General features: G+C 42.1%; 1 protein-coding gene across 1 annotated transcript; it reads left to right on the top strand.

Annotated features, from left to right (window-relative positions):
• The first annotated feature begins 13,766 nt into the window (after positions 1 to 13,766).
• Positions 13,767 to 15,810, top strand: LOC103706156 (trans-resveratrol di-O-methyltransferase-like). Its single transcript, XM_008790173.4, has 2 exons — positions 13,767 to 14,679; positions 15,291 to 15,810. Exons 1-2 carry the CDS (start codon positions 13,870 to 13,872, stop codon positions 15,591 to 15,593), a joined length of 1,113 nt encoding a protein of 370 aa, XP_008788395.1. The 5' UTR covers positions 13,767 to 13,869; the 3' UTR covers positions 15,594 to 15,810.
• The last annotated feature ends 211 nt before the right edge of the window (positions 15,811 to 16,021 follow it).

Raw genomic sequence — 16,021 nt, 5'->3', positions numbered from 1 at the left:
GGTGTGACACAGCTCTGCCGCCTGATCGCGAGCACTCTCCACCACAAGTCTCGGCGACATACGTCGATCGCCGAATATACGAGCAATCCTGGCCAACCAGATCTGGTAGGCAGTACAGCTCGCTCGGACCGCCTCCTGACGAAGCACCGGGGACACCGAGCCCTGATGCATGGCCTGTAAGAACTGGTCCCTACGGCTCCACACCACCTGTGGGACTCCTGCCAGACACCAAGTGGCCCTAGCCCATGTACACTGAAACAAGGCATGGTCCACCGTCTCGTCCACACCACAAACCCCACACTCCAATGAGATTCTCAATCCGCGTTCTCCAAGTATAGCTCTCGTGGGAAGGCGGTCCTAGACCACCTTCCAGAGGAACAACGCGACCCTCGAGTGGAGTCCCAATTGCCAGATCCAAGCACAGTCCGGCCCAGGCTCGTACTCCCGCCTAAGAATGCGGGAAAGATCGCCCATCCTGACCTTGGTTCTGGTAGAGAAACTCCACACCCGCACATTTGGTCCACCACTCCTTGATAAAGAGAGGGACCGGACCCGCTCCGCTAGATGCTTCCCGAAGAACTGGGCCAGTCGAATCTCATCCCAATTGCCCCCCCCCAGGGGTCATAAGATCACAGACATGTAGGCCCTCCTCAGCCTCGACACTAACCGTAGTCGGTCAAAGACGCAGAAGGAGGGCATCGACCCATGGGTCCTCAGCCACATTGATGCTACGCCAAACATGGTGGTGGACGTGATGATACAAACATGGTGATGGGGGATGACAGGTGAGGATTAACCAACTTTGGTAGGAAGGACAGCATACTAAATGCAATTTGCATTGCATTTAGTATATTTTTTGAACTATAATAAAGGAAGCGACATACTTCCCCCAATTATATTAATATGAACAAAATTTACAGCTTTGCTGAATTACAGTGATTCCCAGAGTAAGATGCCAAGGAACAAATGACATCCTAGAAAAACAGAACAGCCACAGACCATCTAAATATTCTGATTTGGCATCGGGGACCAAGAAGATTCACAAGTGCTTGGTGACCGTCTTTGCTTTTTTAACACAGGCTCCCCCGTTAAATGAAGGAATAAAGAGCTTTGTGGAGGATTGCATTGATGAAAGACTTTTTATGAAGAAAAACTCTGGAGTTTCATTCTAACCAGATGTGCCGACATATGGCCAAAGTGAGTTGGTCCTATCCTTTCTTAAGAATGCCCTAGGCTCTCCTTCGCCTCCAAGCTGCCAATCGATCTCTAATGTCCTTTGGCCGACCAATGATTTTGAGCTGAGTTTTAAGAGTGAACCACAAACTTTTGGAAAAGAAACAATTAACAGGGAAATGGACTTTGAGTCAGCTCCACATAGAGAACACCCAATCCTCTTCCCCATCTTTTTTTGCCATCACCTCACCTAAGTGCAATTTTTGAGAGCCAACCACATAAACACTTTAACCTTCTCTTGGCTGCTGCTCTCCATATTGCCTTGTGAAATGGCCAAAGAATGCCTCCATAGTTTATGAACTTGCAGAAGGAATTAACTAAAAGGTTGCCATTGGTGATGAGTGTTGGGGCCAAAACAGGAATATTGCGGAATAAACTAAGCCAAAACCAAAACCAATTAGAAGCATTATTCACACAAGCAATATGTCAAACACTTGAAGAGTAGAAAGAAAACACACCAAATTTACGAGGAAAAACCCTCCAGTATAGAGGAAAAAAACTACAGGGTAAATCTGATTAATCCACTATAATGAATATAGAGTTTACAATACTAAAGTTTATGCCCAAAACTTGAGTTCTCAACAAATTGAAAAAACTCCAATATCACCTCCCTAAGAGTAACAATGATCTTACCTAAACCACCACAATGTGATGAACCCAAAAATGTAATGAGTTCCCTAAAAATGAAGACTATAACTCCCTATAGCATCTAATACAACTCTTATATAGAAATCTAATTTGTTAAATCTCCGTGTGAAAAACACACATAAGAAAAAGAAACCTGTTTCTCTCCGTACGGCGTGCAAAAATAATTTACGGCTTCCGCGGACTTGAGCACTCACGCACTCCCCTTTCTGTTCCGTCGTCCTCTTCCTTTTTTTTTCTTCTTTTTCACTGCAGCACGCCGCTCCTCTTATTTTTTGTTTCTCCGCCGCAGCCCCACTGTTGCTGCGCCTCCTTTCATTTTCCTTCACGAGCTCACATCATGTTGTCCCGCAAAAACAAAAGAGGTCAAGCCCTAATGGGCTATTGGGCTTTCTCAAGTAGGCAGGACCCACTTACAATCTCTCTCTCCAGCCCATTGAGAAAAGAGATTGTACTCTAACTTGCTAGTTAGAACCATGCCGGCCAATCCAACACAAAGTTTCAACTTCTCTCTGCTCACAACTTTCGTCATCATATCAGCTGGGTTCTTCTCAGTATGAATCTTCTGTAGTAGTACTAACTGCTTTGCAACTGTCTGGCATAGCCAATGGTATCTCATATCTATGTTCTTCATGCGTGAATGATATGTAGCATCTTGCTCAAGTCTAGTACACTTTGACTGTTACAATGAACTACATACTCATCTTATTTCAAACCCAAATCTTGAAGAAATTGTCTCATCCAAAGCATCTCTTTCCCTGCTTCAATAGCTTCAATATACTCAGCCTCAGTGGTAGATAAGGCAACACTTTTGCAGTTTCGACTGCCAAGATACAGCTCCTCCTGCAAAAGTAAACAAATACCCTAAAGTTGATTACCTTCCATCAAGGTCACTTGCCATATCTGTATATATATAACCCTTTTTTACAAAATTGGTTTTGAGCCTCCAAAGGTCAAGCACATCTTAGAGTATCTCTCAAGTATCTAAGATCCACTTTATTGCTTGCCAGTGATCTTTGTCAGGATTAACAAAGAACTAGCTAACAACTCCAACAATATGAGCAATATCTGGGCGTGTGCAAACCATAGCATGCATCAAATTTTCGACTGCAGAGTAAGGAACTACTGCCATGCTATCTTTCTCTTCCTTTGTAGAAGAACAAGTCTTCTTACTCAGTCTGAAGTGATCACTAAGAGGTGTACTAACTGGTTTAGCCTGCTTCATGTTAAACCTTTCAAGTACTCGCTCAAGTCAATATACTACTCCTATGATAACCATAGCTTCTTGGCTTTTATGTCACGAAAAATATGCATACCCAAAATCTGTTGTGCTGCACCGAGATCTTTCATGTCAAAGGACTTGGACAACTTTGCCTTCAAACTGCGAATCAACTAAACATCTTGTCCTATTATCAACATGTCATCTATATATAACAGAAGAATAATGAATTTACCATCAGAAAATTTTCTAACATACACACAATGATCTGTCTCTATCTTGGTAAAGCCATGATATACCATGAATGAATCAAACTTCTTATACCATTACCTTGGAGCCTGCTTTAACCCATACAGACTCTTCTTCAACCTACAAACCATGTGTTTTTTTTCTTTACTTCAAATCCTTCTGGCTAAACCATGTAGATCTTTTCCTCTAAATCACCATGAAGAAAAACATTCTCTACATCTAACCGCTCAAGCTCAAGATCCAAGCTAACTGCCAAACCCAGATAACTCGAATGAAACTCATCTTGACAACTGGAGAGAATATCTCATCAAAGTCAATACCTTTCTTCTGCTTGAAGCATTTTACCACCAATCAAGCTTTGTACTTTACTAGCTTTTCACCATCCATCTTTCGCTTGAACACCCATTTGTTTTCTAGAGCTCTTTTACCTTTAGGAAGCTCTACTAACTCATAAGTGTCATTCTTCTGTAAAGAACTCATCTCTTCCTGCATAGCTTTTATCCAACTTTGCTTGTCCTTGTAAGTCTGCACTTCCTAAAAACTCTTTGTCTCCCCCTCTTCAGTAAGAAAAACAAACTCTAATTCAGAGTATCTAGTTGATGGACGACGCTCTCTGGTAGACCTTCTAATCTGAGACTCTACCGCAGTAGGCTGCTCCCCCTGCTCAACACTCTCTGACAGAGTAGACTGCTCCTCTTGCTCAAACAAATTATCCTCATTAACAACTGGCTCATCACCTTAGTCTTCAACTTGCATCTCTTCTCCATTAGTGGCACTTTCGGGAGGCAAAGGGCTAGATGTAAGGTCAGGAACACCTTGAACTGCTTGACTGGGCTTCTTTACTTTTTCAAAGTCTGCCAAGGTCTAGTCTTCATAAAAAACCACATCTCTACTTCTGATGATTTTCTTCTTCTCTGGATCCCATAGCCTATAGCCAAATTCTGCATCTCCATAACCAACAAATATGCAAGGAATGGCTTTATCATCAAGCTTTGTCCATTGTTCCTTAGGTACATGTGCAAATGCCTTGCATCCAAATGCTTTCAAATGAGAGTAGAAGACGTACTTTCCTGTCCATACTTTTTCAAGAATATCAAAACCTAAAGGAACTGATGGAGACCAGTTGATTAAGTAGCACGCAGTAAGTACAGCTTTACCCCAGAATGACTTAGGCAGTTTAGCCATTCTCAACATACATCTGACTTTTTTTACAATGGTGCGATTCTTTTTCTCTACAACACCATTATGCTGTGGGGTACCGAAAACTGTCTTCTCATGTCTAATACCATGCTCTGAGCAGTAATTCTCAAACTCATTAGATGTGTACTCACCTTCATTATTCGACATTTCAATTGCTTTTCTGTTTCTCTCTCCACCAAGGCATGAAACTGTTTGAAGCACTGAAATACCTGATTTTTTGTTCTTAAAACATAAACCCACACTTTTCGTGAAGCATCATCAATAAAGGTAACAAAATATTTGCGGCCACCTAAAGACTCCACTTCAATGGGACCATATACATCAGAATATACCAAATCCAATTATTGGATTTTCCACTAGAGACTTTCTGAAAAAAAAATTCTATGATGCTTGCCAAGTAAACAGTAATCACAGGGATTTAATGACATACCTGTATGGAAAGAAATGAGAAATTTTCTTTCCAAAATCTATAATCCCTTCTCACTCATGTGAGCTAGCCGTCTGTGCCACATATCTGCTAAAGCATCATCTTCAGTCATAATCACTGTACCACTGCACAACTTTACTTGTGTTTTGTAAAGTGTGCAATAAAGCTTTCCTCTAGCAAATACCATTGATTCCCTCAATAATTTCCATCTCCTGTTGCCAAAATAATTTTCATACCGAGCTATATCAAGAGCATTAGTAGAGATCAGATTCAGACGCATATTTGAAATATGTCGCACATCCTTGAGTGTAAAGGAACATCCAACATTGGTAACAAAACAGATATCACCAATTTCCACAATATCAGCAAAACTATCATTTTCCATCTTTACCCTGCCAAAATTACATGCTTTATAAGTAGTGTAAGAGCTCTCTCCTTGAAGTGATATGACAGGAACATGCTGAGTCAATTACCTACTCCACATTGGGATCTGCAATATGACAACACTGATTCTCTCCCACACAGAGAACTGCCACTGCTTCATCTGAAACACAAGCAGTGGTGTCTTTATTGTTGGCATTCTTCTGATTCTTTTTCTCTTTCAATTTTTTTTCCAAGCCTTGCATAGGGCTGTTAACGAGCCGAGCCGAGCCCGAGCCTTCCTTTCACAGAAGCTCAGGCTCGAGCTCGGCTCGGGCTCGATACCGAGCTCTGTATTAGGCTCATGCTCGGGCTTGCTTGGCAAAGCAAAGGCTCGGGCTTGAGCTCGTAAAGCTCGTTTCAATTACGAGCTCGGGTTCGGGCTCGATACGAGGGACTCTGGGAGACTTTGGTTTGGGCTGGGCCGGCCGAGAATCTTTCATTTGGGCTGAGCCGGCTGAGAGTCTTTCATTTGGGCTAGGAGACTAGAGCTCGTTTGGGCTCGTGAGCTGCTCGAGCTCGGATGTAAACAAGCCTTATATTGGGCTTGGGCTCGGGCTCGTTTGACTAACGAGCCGGCCTGAGCCGGGCTTTTACCGAACCAAGCCTGAGCAGCTCGGCTCATTAACAACCCTAGCCTTGCAATATTTTTTCATATGACCCTCTTTATTATAGTAGAAGCACTTGATTTGTTTTTTTGCACTAGACTGACTTCTGGAAGTGCCGTGCCCCTTAAAATCTCTGCTCTTACCAAATCCCCTATGTTCTGTAACAAGAGCCTGTGTACTATCCTTACGCATGTCTCTTCTTCTTGTTACTTCATTAAACAAGCTATTTTTACCAGAGTAAGTTGTAGCACCCATCGGAGCAGAGTTGCTAAGTGACACCACCAAAGTCTCCCAACTATCAGGCAATGAACTCAACAACAATAATGCCTGCAACTCATCATCTAGCACTATCTTCATTGTGGTCAACTAATTCACCAAGTCATGGAACTCACTCAAATGCTCAGCAACAGATCTTCCCTCTTTCGGCTTCAAATTCACAAGCCTCCTAATTGCAAAGGCTTTGTTTTGGGCCGTCTTCCTCTCATAGAGACCCTCTAACTTTCCTCCAAAGACTGTAGGCATCTATCTCTTGAGATACATGATGGAACATACTGAGATCAATCCACTATCTGATATACCCAATAGCTTCCCCGTGCATTTTCTTCCAGTCACTGTCACTAATGTCTTTTGGCTTAGCATTAGCACCTTCAATAGGCTCATATAAATCCTTACAGTAAAGAATATCCTCCATCATAGACTTCCAAATAGAATAATTGGAACACTAAGTTTCATCATGGTACCCGAAGAATTCTCCATCTACTCCCACAATATCTCCACATCCACACAACCTCGGCTCTCAAACCACTTGTTAGGGCCAAAACAAGGATATTGCGGAAAAAACTAAGCCAAAACTAAAACTAACTAAAAGTAATATTCACACAGGTAATATATCAAATACTTGAAGAGCATAAAGAAAACTTTGTCCCTATCTGAAGCATAAAGAGACCACACTAAATTTATGCGGAAAAATCCTCTAATTTAAAGCGAAAAAAACATGGGGCAAATTCGATCAATCCACTATAATGAATATAGAGTTTATGATACTCAAGTTTATGCCCAAAACTTGAGTTCTCAACAAATTAGAAAATCCCCAATATCATCTTCTTAAGAGTAACAATGATCTCATCGAAACCACCACAATGTGATGAACCCAAGAATGGAATGAGATCCTTAATAATATATACTACAACTTCCTATAATATCTAATACAACTATTAGATAGAAACTCAATTTATTAAGAACAACTCCCTTTTCTGTTCCGCCGCTCTTTCTCTTTTTTTTTTTTCTTCTTCTTCTTTTTCACTGCAGCTCCTCTTATTTTTTGTTTCTCTGCCGCAGCCCTACTGTTGCCGCGCCTCCTTTTGTTTTCCTTCACGCGCTCACGTCATGTTGTCCTGCAAAAACAAGAGAGGTCAAGCCCTAGTGGGCTATTGGGCCTCCTCAAGTGGGCTGGACCCACTTACAATGAGCTTCCCTACCGGAAAATCTGATGGTCTAGAAGGTCTAATAGAGTCCAAAAGTTGGAGAAGAGTCTCAAGTTGCTTAGATTTCAAGAGGGATAGTGAACCATAAAGCTTTATATGCCATTTTTGTTTCTTCCAACTCGAGTGAGATGCTACGGAGGCATTAATTTTCGCCGCTCTTTTATAAAGCTCAACAAATAAGGATGCTATAGGGGTAGAGCCAGCCCAAGCATCTATTGAGGCTGTTACACCGTTACTGTCACCTCCGCCTTGAGAAAGATCCTGGGAGGTTTCAGTGAACAACCGAGTTGTTTACAACTACTCCCAGCTACTAACTAAGCTGTTCTCGAATTGTTCTAACTTACCTTGATCTTAGGAGTATACTAATCTTCTCTGTAATCAATTACAAAACATTCCAATATAAAAATACATCTCCTGCAACTCCTAAGGGAGTAAGGAGACTTCAGTAAAACTACTGATCATATACTCTATAGCATCCTCCCAAAATCTGATGTTCTCCCTATTCCCCAATTTGAGAGCGGTGCAATTCCACGCAGCCTTAAAAGTCCTTGCTAAGGTGCTTCAGATAGGTGAAATTCTCATAAATATTTTTCTTACTCTAATACCTAACTTCCATTTTGCATAGTATGCATTCTTTGTTTTGCTGCTCCATGTTGCTTCTGGACCTTTGATAAGCTTCCATGCCCATTTAGCTAACAATGATGAGTTAGATCATTGGTATTTTTGATGCATATCCCTCCTTCCTTCTTGTCTCTATATGTGCGGGCGTGTGTTTAGTCCCATATCGGTTATTCGCTGGGTAGATCTTGGGTACTTATACAGGATTAAGGAACCCAAATAATAACTTCCGGCTAGCCATTTTGGGTGAGATCCTAGGTTGTTACAAATGGTATCAGAGCGGACCCGGCCCATAACTTATGTGGACTAGGGGACACTGCAGCACGGATCTATTGGGGCTGACCACGGGCCAATCGTGGTGTTTGTGATTAGATTTGAATAGATTTGAACCCTTAGCCTGACGAGGATGTCAGGACTTGAACGAGGGGAGTATGTGAGACGGGCGTGTGTTTAGTCCCACATCGGTTATTCGCTGGGTAGATCTTGGGTACTTATACATGATCAAGGAACCCAAATAATACCTTCCGGCTAGCCATTTTGGGTGAGGTCCTGGGTTGTTACAAATGGTATCAGAGTGGACCCGGCCCATAACTTATATGGATTAGGGGACACTGCAGCACGGATCCATTGGAGTTGACCACGGACCTATCGTGGTGTTTGTGATTAGATTTGAATGGATTTGAACCCTTAGCCTGACGAGGACGTCAGGGCTTAAACGGGGAAGTATGTGAGGATTCGTGCGGGCGTGTGTTTAGTCCCATATCGGTTATTCGCTGGATAGATCTTGGATACTTATACAGGATCAAGGAACCCAAATAATAACTTCCGGCTAACCATTTTGGATGAGGTCCTGGGTTGTTACAAATGGTATCAGAGTGGACCCGGCCCATAACTTATGTGGAGTAGGGGACACTGCAGCACGAATCTATTGGGGCTAACCACGGGCCAATCGCGGTGTTTGTGATTAGATTTGAATAGATTTGAACCCTTAGCCTGACGAGGACGTCAGGGCTTGAACGAGGGGAGTATGTGAGACCGGCGTGCGTTTAGTCCCACATCGGTTATTCGCTGGGTAGATCTTGGGTACTTATACAGGATCAAGGAACCCAAATAATACATTCCGGCTAGCCATTTTGGGTGAGGTCCTGGGTTGTTACACTCTGCACACACAATCCTAGTTAACAAGGCAGTTAAAGCTGGAGATAGAATATGTGCCCTTCCATAAGAATGCCCTCCTAATTTGGTTCATTCTGTTCACCACCCGTTGGAGGAGTTTGAAGACAGACATAAAGTAGGACAATAGAGTTGTCAATTATTTTGAGTTCCAAGATGCAAGTGTTGAAGTAATTCTTCCAGTAAGAGGCATCCAGCTTTGTTTTGAAAGCTTCCTGTCACTGAATGGAGGACCAAGATAATGAAGCCAAAGGTACATCTTTTACAATTCAGAAGGGTGGCCAAGTGTTTAGCTTCATCACTTCCCATGTTCATACGCATTATGGCGCTTTTGTGAAAGGTGATTCTGAGTCTAGAAGCTTGTTAAAACCTAAGCAACACTGTTTTGATAGCCACGACGCTCTTTTCTTCTGCCACAGAAGAGGAGGGTATCATCTGCAAAATAAAGGCTTCTCAGATTTGAAAAACTAGGTTTAGATCTAATACCTTCAATGATGCCATTTAATTCGACTTGCTTGAGGATTCTGGAAAGCATGTCAATCATCAAAATAAACAGAGTTGAGGAGAGAGAGTCGCCAGGTCATAGTCTCTGCTTGCACTCGATCCATTTTCCCGGGATTCTATTCACTATTACTACTATTGAGGCCGATGGCTGCAAGGAACCGATCCATTCAGTCCATTTTGGTGAGAAACCGTTACTCTGAAGCACATCTAATAGAAATTTCACGCTTTTTCAAAATCAAGTTTACATAAGACACATTTATGCTAGATTTATTGCAATAAGCAATGTATCTTGATGCGGGATTTGCACCCCGTCACCAGCAGAGTCCCCACCGATCCGAGCAGCAGAAGAGAAAGTGTCCCCCAGAAGGTATTGTCCGCTTTGGGTCCGATTCAGGGGTCGAGCGTACCCGGAGCCCTCCTCACGGCGCCTCACGGTTTTGCCCCACAAAAGGCGCCTCCTAAGGGAAGGGTTATTGAGCCCCCCATTATATGGCACAGACCTTCCCGCTACACGGTCGATGTGAGACTAAATTCGGGGAACCCCCCGTAACACAGCTCCCCAGCGAGGAGGTCCTGTGCCCGGGTCGGCTCCTTACTGGATAGGCGGAGGGCCGAGGCCCTCCTTCTAGCGCCATCTGATGCGGGATTTGCACCCCGTCACCAGCAGAGTCCCCACCGATCTGAGCAACGGAAGAGAAAGTGTCCCCCAGAAGGTATTGTCCGCTTTGGGTCCGATTCGGGGGTCGAGCGTACCCGGAGCCCTCCTCACGACGCCTTACGGTTTTGCCCCACAAAAGGCGCCTCCTATGGGAAGGGTTATTGAGCCCCCCATTATATGGCACAGACCTTCCCGCTACACGGTCGATGTGGGACTAAATTCGGGAAACCCCCCGTAACACATCTCATATGCGCAAAGGAAGTTCTCGATACTAGACCTCCCCTTAATAAATGCTAATTATGTCTCATCCACCAACAATGGAAGGAACTTGGCAGGCCTTAAATATAGTAGAGACATGAAATACAACTTACAAAAGCAGTAAAAACAGAGCATGAAACATGAAACAACTGATTCAAACTTGATATCAATGACAGAAAACCAAACAAACCATCATTTAATGATCTTAGAGGTTAACAACTAACTTGATTTGGCTTCAAAATTGAAAATCTTAGCATTGTGTTCTTTCCATAATTTCCACATATGTATATACATATATGTACGTAAAATTATTCCAACTTAGGCAGTGGTAGCAAAAGGAACAATTAATCTAATGTAATTATTTAAAAGAGAGAGTCTATAATGTCAAGAAACCAATAAAGGAATTTCATACAAATGTCCAAACAAATTTACTCATTCAACTGAAAAGCTAACATGTGTTTTCCAGATCCTAAGCTCCTATTTGTTCAGTCCCAAGTGAGAGATAGTGAGCTGGCTCAGCAAGTTACCAATATCTCTAATCAAATTAAGCATGTCATGCATGAAATATAATTTTTCATAGTACAAGATTTTCAATCACAAATAAAAGCGTGCTAATTAATGCATGATATAGAGCATGCCTATCAAATATAGATTTTAAGATATTTAATGTATCTAACCAAAATAAATTTCCTAATCAACATAGATATGGACCATCGATTGTTACTCTTCTAGCCTTTATGACTATAGCTATGATCAACTCGTGGCAAGCCTCAAAAAAGACTAGATCCTAGCTATAACATGCCATCCATCAATCATGCACTAACGCTAGCGATCATCCCACTAAAGGTCTAGAAGGTAATCAACTCCGAAATCATACAGAAAAATATGCTTTCATTATATTAGTATGTGCTAATGATCAGCCCCGACTAGCTAGATCTGAAAGAAAACTAACTTCCAACTACAACACATCATCAATTGGCATGTGTCAGTGATCGCTTGGAAGAAGACCGGATCCTGAACTTGTATGATCATAGTCGTACTAGAGAGTAACAAAATCAATATATAACATGTACAGCACCAATTATCAATGTAACAAAGTTGGTTCATGTGGAGGTAAATCATGCCATACTTGATCCAGTATTTTAAAAATCATTTTTATATATAGCATATAACATATTTATAGATAATTTTCATTATTTAAATTGTAGATAATAATTATAAATCAAATCATGTATATGATAAAACACCAGGAGTAGAGGTAACTCACAGTCCAGATAACTAAGGTCAAATATCCTTCTGATAAGAATAATCATAGCCTAAAAGAAATATATCCAACATCAGTCCTACTTCCTCACCATATTTTTTTTAATCCAGAATCTTTCTTAATCTTATTTCAAATCTAAATATCCGACAAGATTGTGACACCTTTCTAAAAGTCCAAATCTCATCTGTCACTCGATTAAAACCCCGATTAAAATTTTTCAATTTAAAAGCCAAAATAGAATTTACAATAGTTGTCTTAGATGCATGGGTCATCCCCTTGACACTCCTCTAGAGTTAAAACCTCTTACTAGTATAACAAACACAATGAGAGAAAGAGAGATTCGGTTTGAGTTCCATCAAGGAGATGCGTATCTAATCCAATTTGTTACTATTTAATTAAATGTCATGCTATATTTTAGAGTTGGTAATGATTTTACCTACTTATTATGCAAATGTGAAAAAAATTTAATAGCTATATGTATATATGGGGTATGTACTATGGGGCCATCCACATATTTTTTTACTATAATTATATGTCAAGATGAGTGTTTGATGAATACGGCTTTGGTTGGTGGAGTGCATTGTCACGCGTGTATGCTGTGTAGGCCATAAATTCTCCGTTTCGGAATGCCAATTATTGTGTCACGTACGTCATCAGCGCATCACCTGTGACATGGTGGGGACAGGGTCTCATACCGCATCGCAAGCACGTCCGTTCGATAGCAAAATATTTGGCCCGTCGCCAACCCCGACAACACCTTCACGAGTTTCACGCCTCTGCACCCTTTCTTAGCCTTCACGAGTCACCCTTTCTTTTGGGAGAAAGACCTACACGAGTACTGCCACAAAAATTAATGAGCGGCTGTGATGGATGGATGCACGGCTGCATAATGCACGTCATGCACGGCTATTGAAGGTTTTTTTTTATTTGTATAATAAGTAGGTGGAATGGTTGGCAACTCTAACAATTTATTTGGTTCGCGGAAAGATTTTTTTTTCTAAAAATATGATTCCTGAGAAGCAGATTCCTAGAAAAAGGATGTCTAGAAAAATAATTTTGACATGTTTGGTTAACCATGAAAAAGTGACAGATTTTCGGAATACTTATATTTGGTTGATCATCCACTTTTCTGAGAAAGTTATATATAATTTCTATTATACCCTTAATAAAAATTAGATTTTTAATGCTCCTTTAATGCTTCTTTAATGTTGAAGGATCTTTTTGGGAAAAAATAAAAAATGAAGTGATTGCCGCCTCCCATGTTTCTTATGGGAAAGACTTTTCCATTAAATGTGAGAATCATATTCCCATGAAAATACAACTTTTCTATCTCTCTTCTTTGAAAACTCCAACCAAACAAGAGGCATTTTATTGTTTTTCTGTTGACCACACTTTTTTTTTTTTTTTTCCGCGAACCAAACGGGCCCTAAAAGTTTGCATAATATTAAATTAAATTCTAACAAAGTGACGCTAAGTTTCTCAATCAAATACATGGCACTGAGAAACATCAAGCCATGACACGTCGACCCAAGAAATTGGTGAAAAACGTAGAATTAATTGGCGTTATAGCATGGAAGCTAGCCATGGCCCCGTGACTGAGAGGCGTCAAGGACACGTCCGGACTAGTGACTGAGATCGCTACATTCGGGCAGCTTCTGCGGGTACGATGTCGATTACACTGCAATCGCATGGAAAAGGAGAATACGGTCCGCCGACAGCAGGGTCCGCCACCGAGAAGATTGATAATAAACTAAAACTCGGAAATTTTCACGTTTCCATACTGTTCTTATTTTATGATCTAGCGTGTAAGAAGTGCTGCTAAAATTGGGACGCTGCCACCCTAAAGATCTATTTATACTAGTGGCAGATTAGCAAGTAGCAAATCCATTAGAGACTCGGAGCCTGGAAAATGAGTACTGCGAGCGTGATGGAATCCTTGGATGGAGAATGTCAATCTTTGGAGCTCTTGAAGGCTCAAGCTCTTGGTTGGAACCACATATTTAGCTTCATAAACTCCATGTCCCTCAAGTGTGCCGTGGAGCTCGGCATAGCAGACATCATCCACGCCCATGGCAAGCCAATCTCCCTCCTCGAGCTAGCCACCAAACTATCCATTCCCCCCATCAGAAACGATGACTTGCGCCGCCTCATGCGCCTCCTGGTGTTCTCGGGATTCTTCGCTCGAAAGCGCGATGGAAACAGTCAGGACCACGACGACGAAGAGTTGTACATCCCCACCACCGCGTCTGCTCTCCTTGTCAAGGAGAAGGATGCGAACATCTCCTCGTCCCTTCTCCTGATGCTGGACCAAATGTTTCTCAACCCATGGCATCACCTCAGTAGCTGGTTCAAGCAAGACAAGGTGTCCGCCGCCACTCCCTTTGAGGCAGCGCCTGAAAGGGGTATTGTGGAGGCCACCAGCCAGAGCCCAGGCTTCAACAGCTTCTTTAACGAAGGGATGGCCAGCGACGCTCGGTTCGTGGCCAAACTGGTCGTCGAGGAGTGCGCCGAGGTCTTCCGGGGCCTGAGGTCGCTGGTGGATGTTGGTGGTGGGACGGGCGCGATGGCCCGGGCCATCGCCGAGGCCTATCCACAGGTCAAATGCACCGTCCTTGAGCTGCCTTACGTCGTAGCAAGCTCGGAAGCGAGCGAGACGGTCCAGCTTGTCGCGGGAGACATGTTTCAGTATGTTCCTCCTGCTGATGCGGTGCTGCTCAAGGTATATATACTCCGGGTCTAGCTAGTTTTCACTTGGTGTATACATATATAGTAGCTCAGTTCGACGCCATAGTACTCGTTATAAACTTAATTACAGTAGTTTGTTAAAGATTCGGATGGAGGATAGAAGGATCATAACTTTGATATGGTTGTCACATCCTATGTTAAAAAAGAAGAAGCTAAAACAGTTATAAACTTGATATTTTTATTAAATATCTGAATTTTGATATGATCTGCTTGCAGATTAACGTGAATCCCCTGAATTTATCACGTTTGGATTTGACAATCTAGAATTATTTCCGGCATCAGTTTGTGTGTTTGAGAAGTTTGGACCTCGGAGAACTTTAAGTTTCCTTATAAAATTACAGTATTCTCATAGTCAATCTGCTCATGGTGATTAAAAGACATTAGAGAATCAATCGCATGCTAAATCATGGCTTGCATCATTACCCCACCTAGTGGGTGGTCTTGATTTATGTCGTGATAAAGCTGAAGTACCCAAAGCTGGCAGAGCTCTTTGGGCAGCTAAACTGTCCTTGTAAAAGCATGACCATGTATTTGATAACGTCCAGTCTTGCAGTTCGTCTTACTTCTTGTCGTCAATGTTTGCAGTGGGTCCTGCATGATTGGAGTGATGAGGAGTGCGTAAAGATACTGAAACGATGCAAGGAGGCTGTTCCATCCAAAGAAGAAGGGGGGAAGGTGATTATTATCGAAATGGTAGTCGACTTCGATATTGGCCGTCCGGAGTTGGTGGAAACGCAGCTGCTCTTTGACATGCACATGATGGTCCACACCGCAGGGAAGCAAAGGAATGAAGGTGAATGGAAAAATATTTTCACTGATGCAGGTTTTACCAACTACAAAATCATACCAGCATTAGGCTTGCGATCGGTTATGGAGGTTTATCATTGATTAGTGGATGGATCGATAAGGGAAGTCATCTACTAGTGACCATGAATCGATCAGTTTACTGCTTCCTTCCAGTTTAATTTCAGATCTTCATTATGTAACGTATTGCAAGTCTGTTTGTGTTGGTCTTCGTTGAGTTTGTCATCTGTCCGTCGTGTTAAAGTTGATTGGCTTTCTCAGAGCTGAAATAATAGAAGGTACTTCTTCACTTGCCTCTCTAGAGATGGTTTGCTGTGCGTTAAGAGTTGGAATCCTTTTGGACAATATTAATCTGGTCTCAACAAGTTGAAGACAGCAATGCTAATGCTAATGCTAAAGACAACACTTAACCTGGTTCGCCGTCTTTAGCATTAGCATGAATGTAGCTTCAAGCAGCTCTCTGCATGAGAGGAAATTAAGAAAAAGGGAGCTTAATTTTGAGATATGGGACA

This window comes from Phoenix dactylifera, chromosome 2, assembly GCF_009389715.1.
Source record: "Phoenix dactylifera cultivar Barhee BC4 chromosome 2, palm_55x_up_171113_PBpolish2nd_filt_p, whole genome shotgun sequence".
Classification (NCBI taxonomy): Eukaryota; Viridiplantae; Streptophyta; class Magnoliopsida; order Arecales; family Arecaceae; genus Phoenix; species Phoenix dactylifera.
This window is presented reverse-complemented; position numbering and strand designations above follow the sequence as displayed.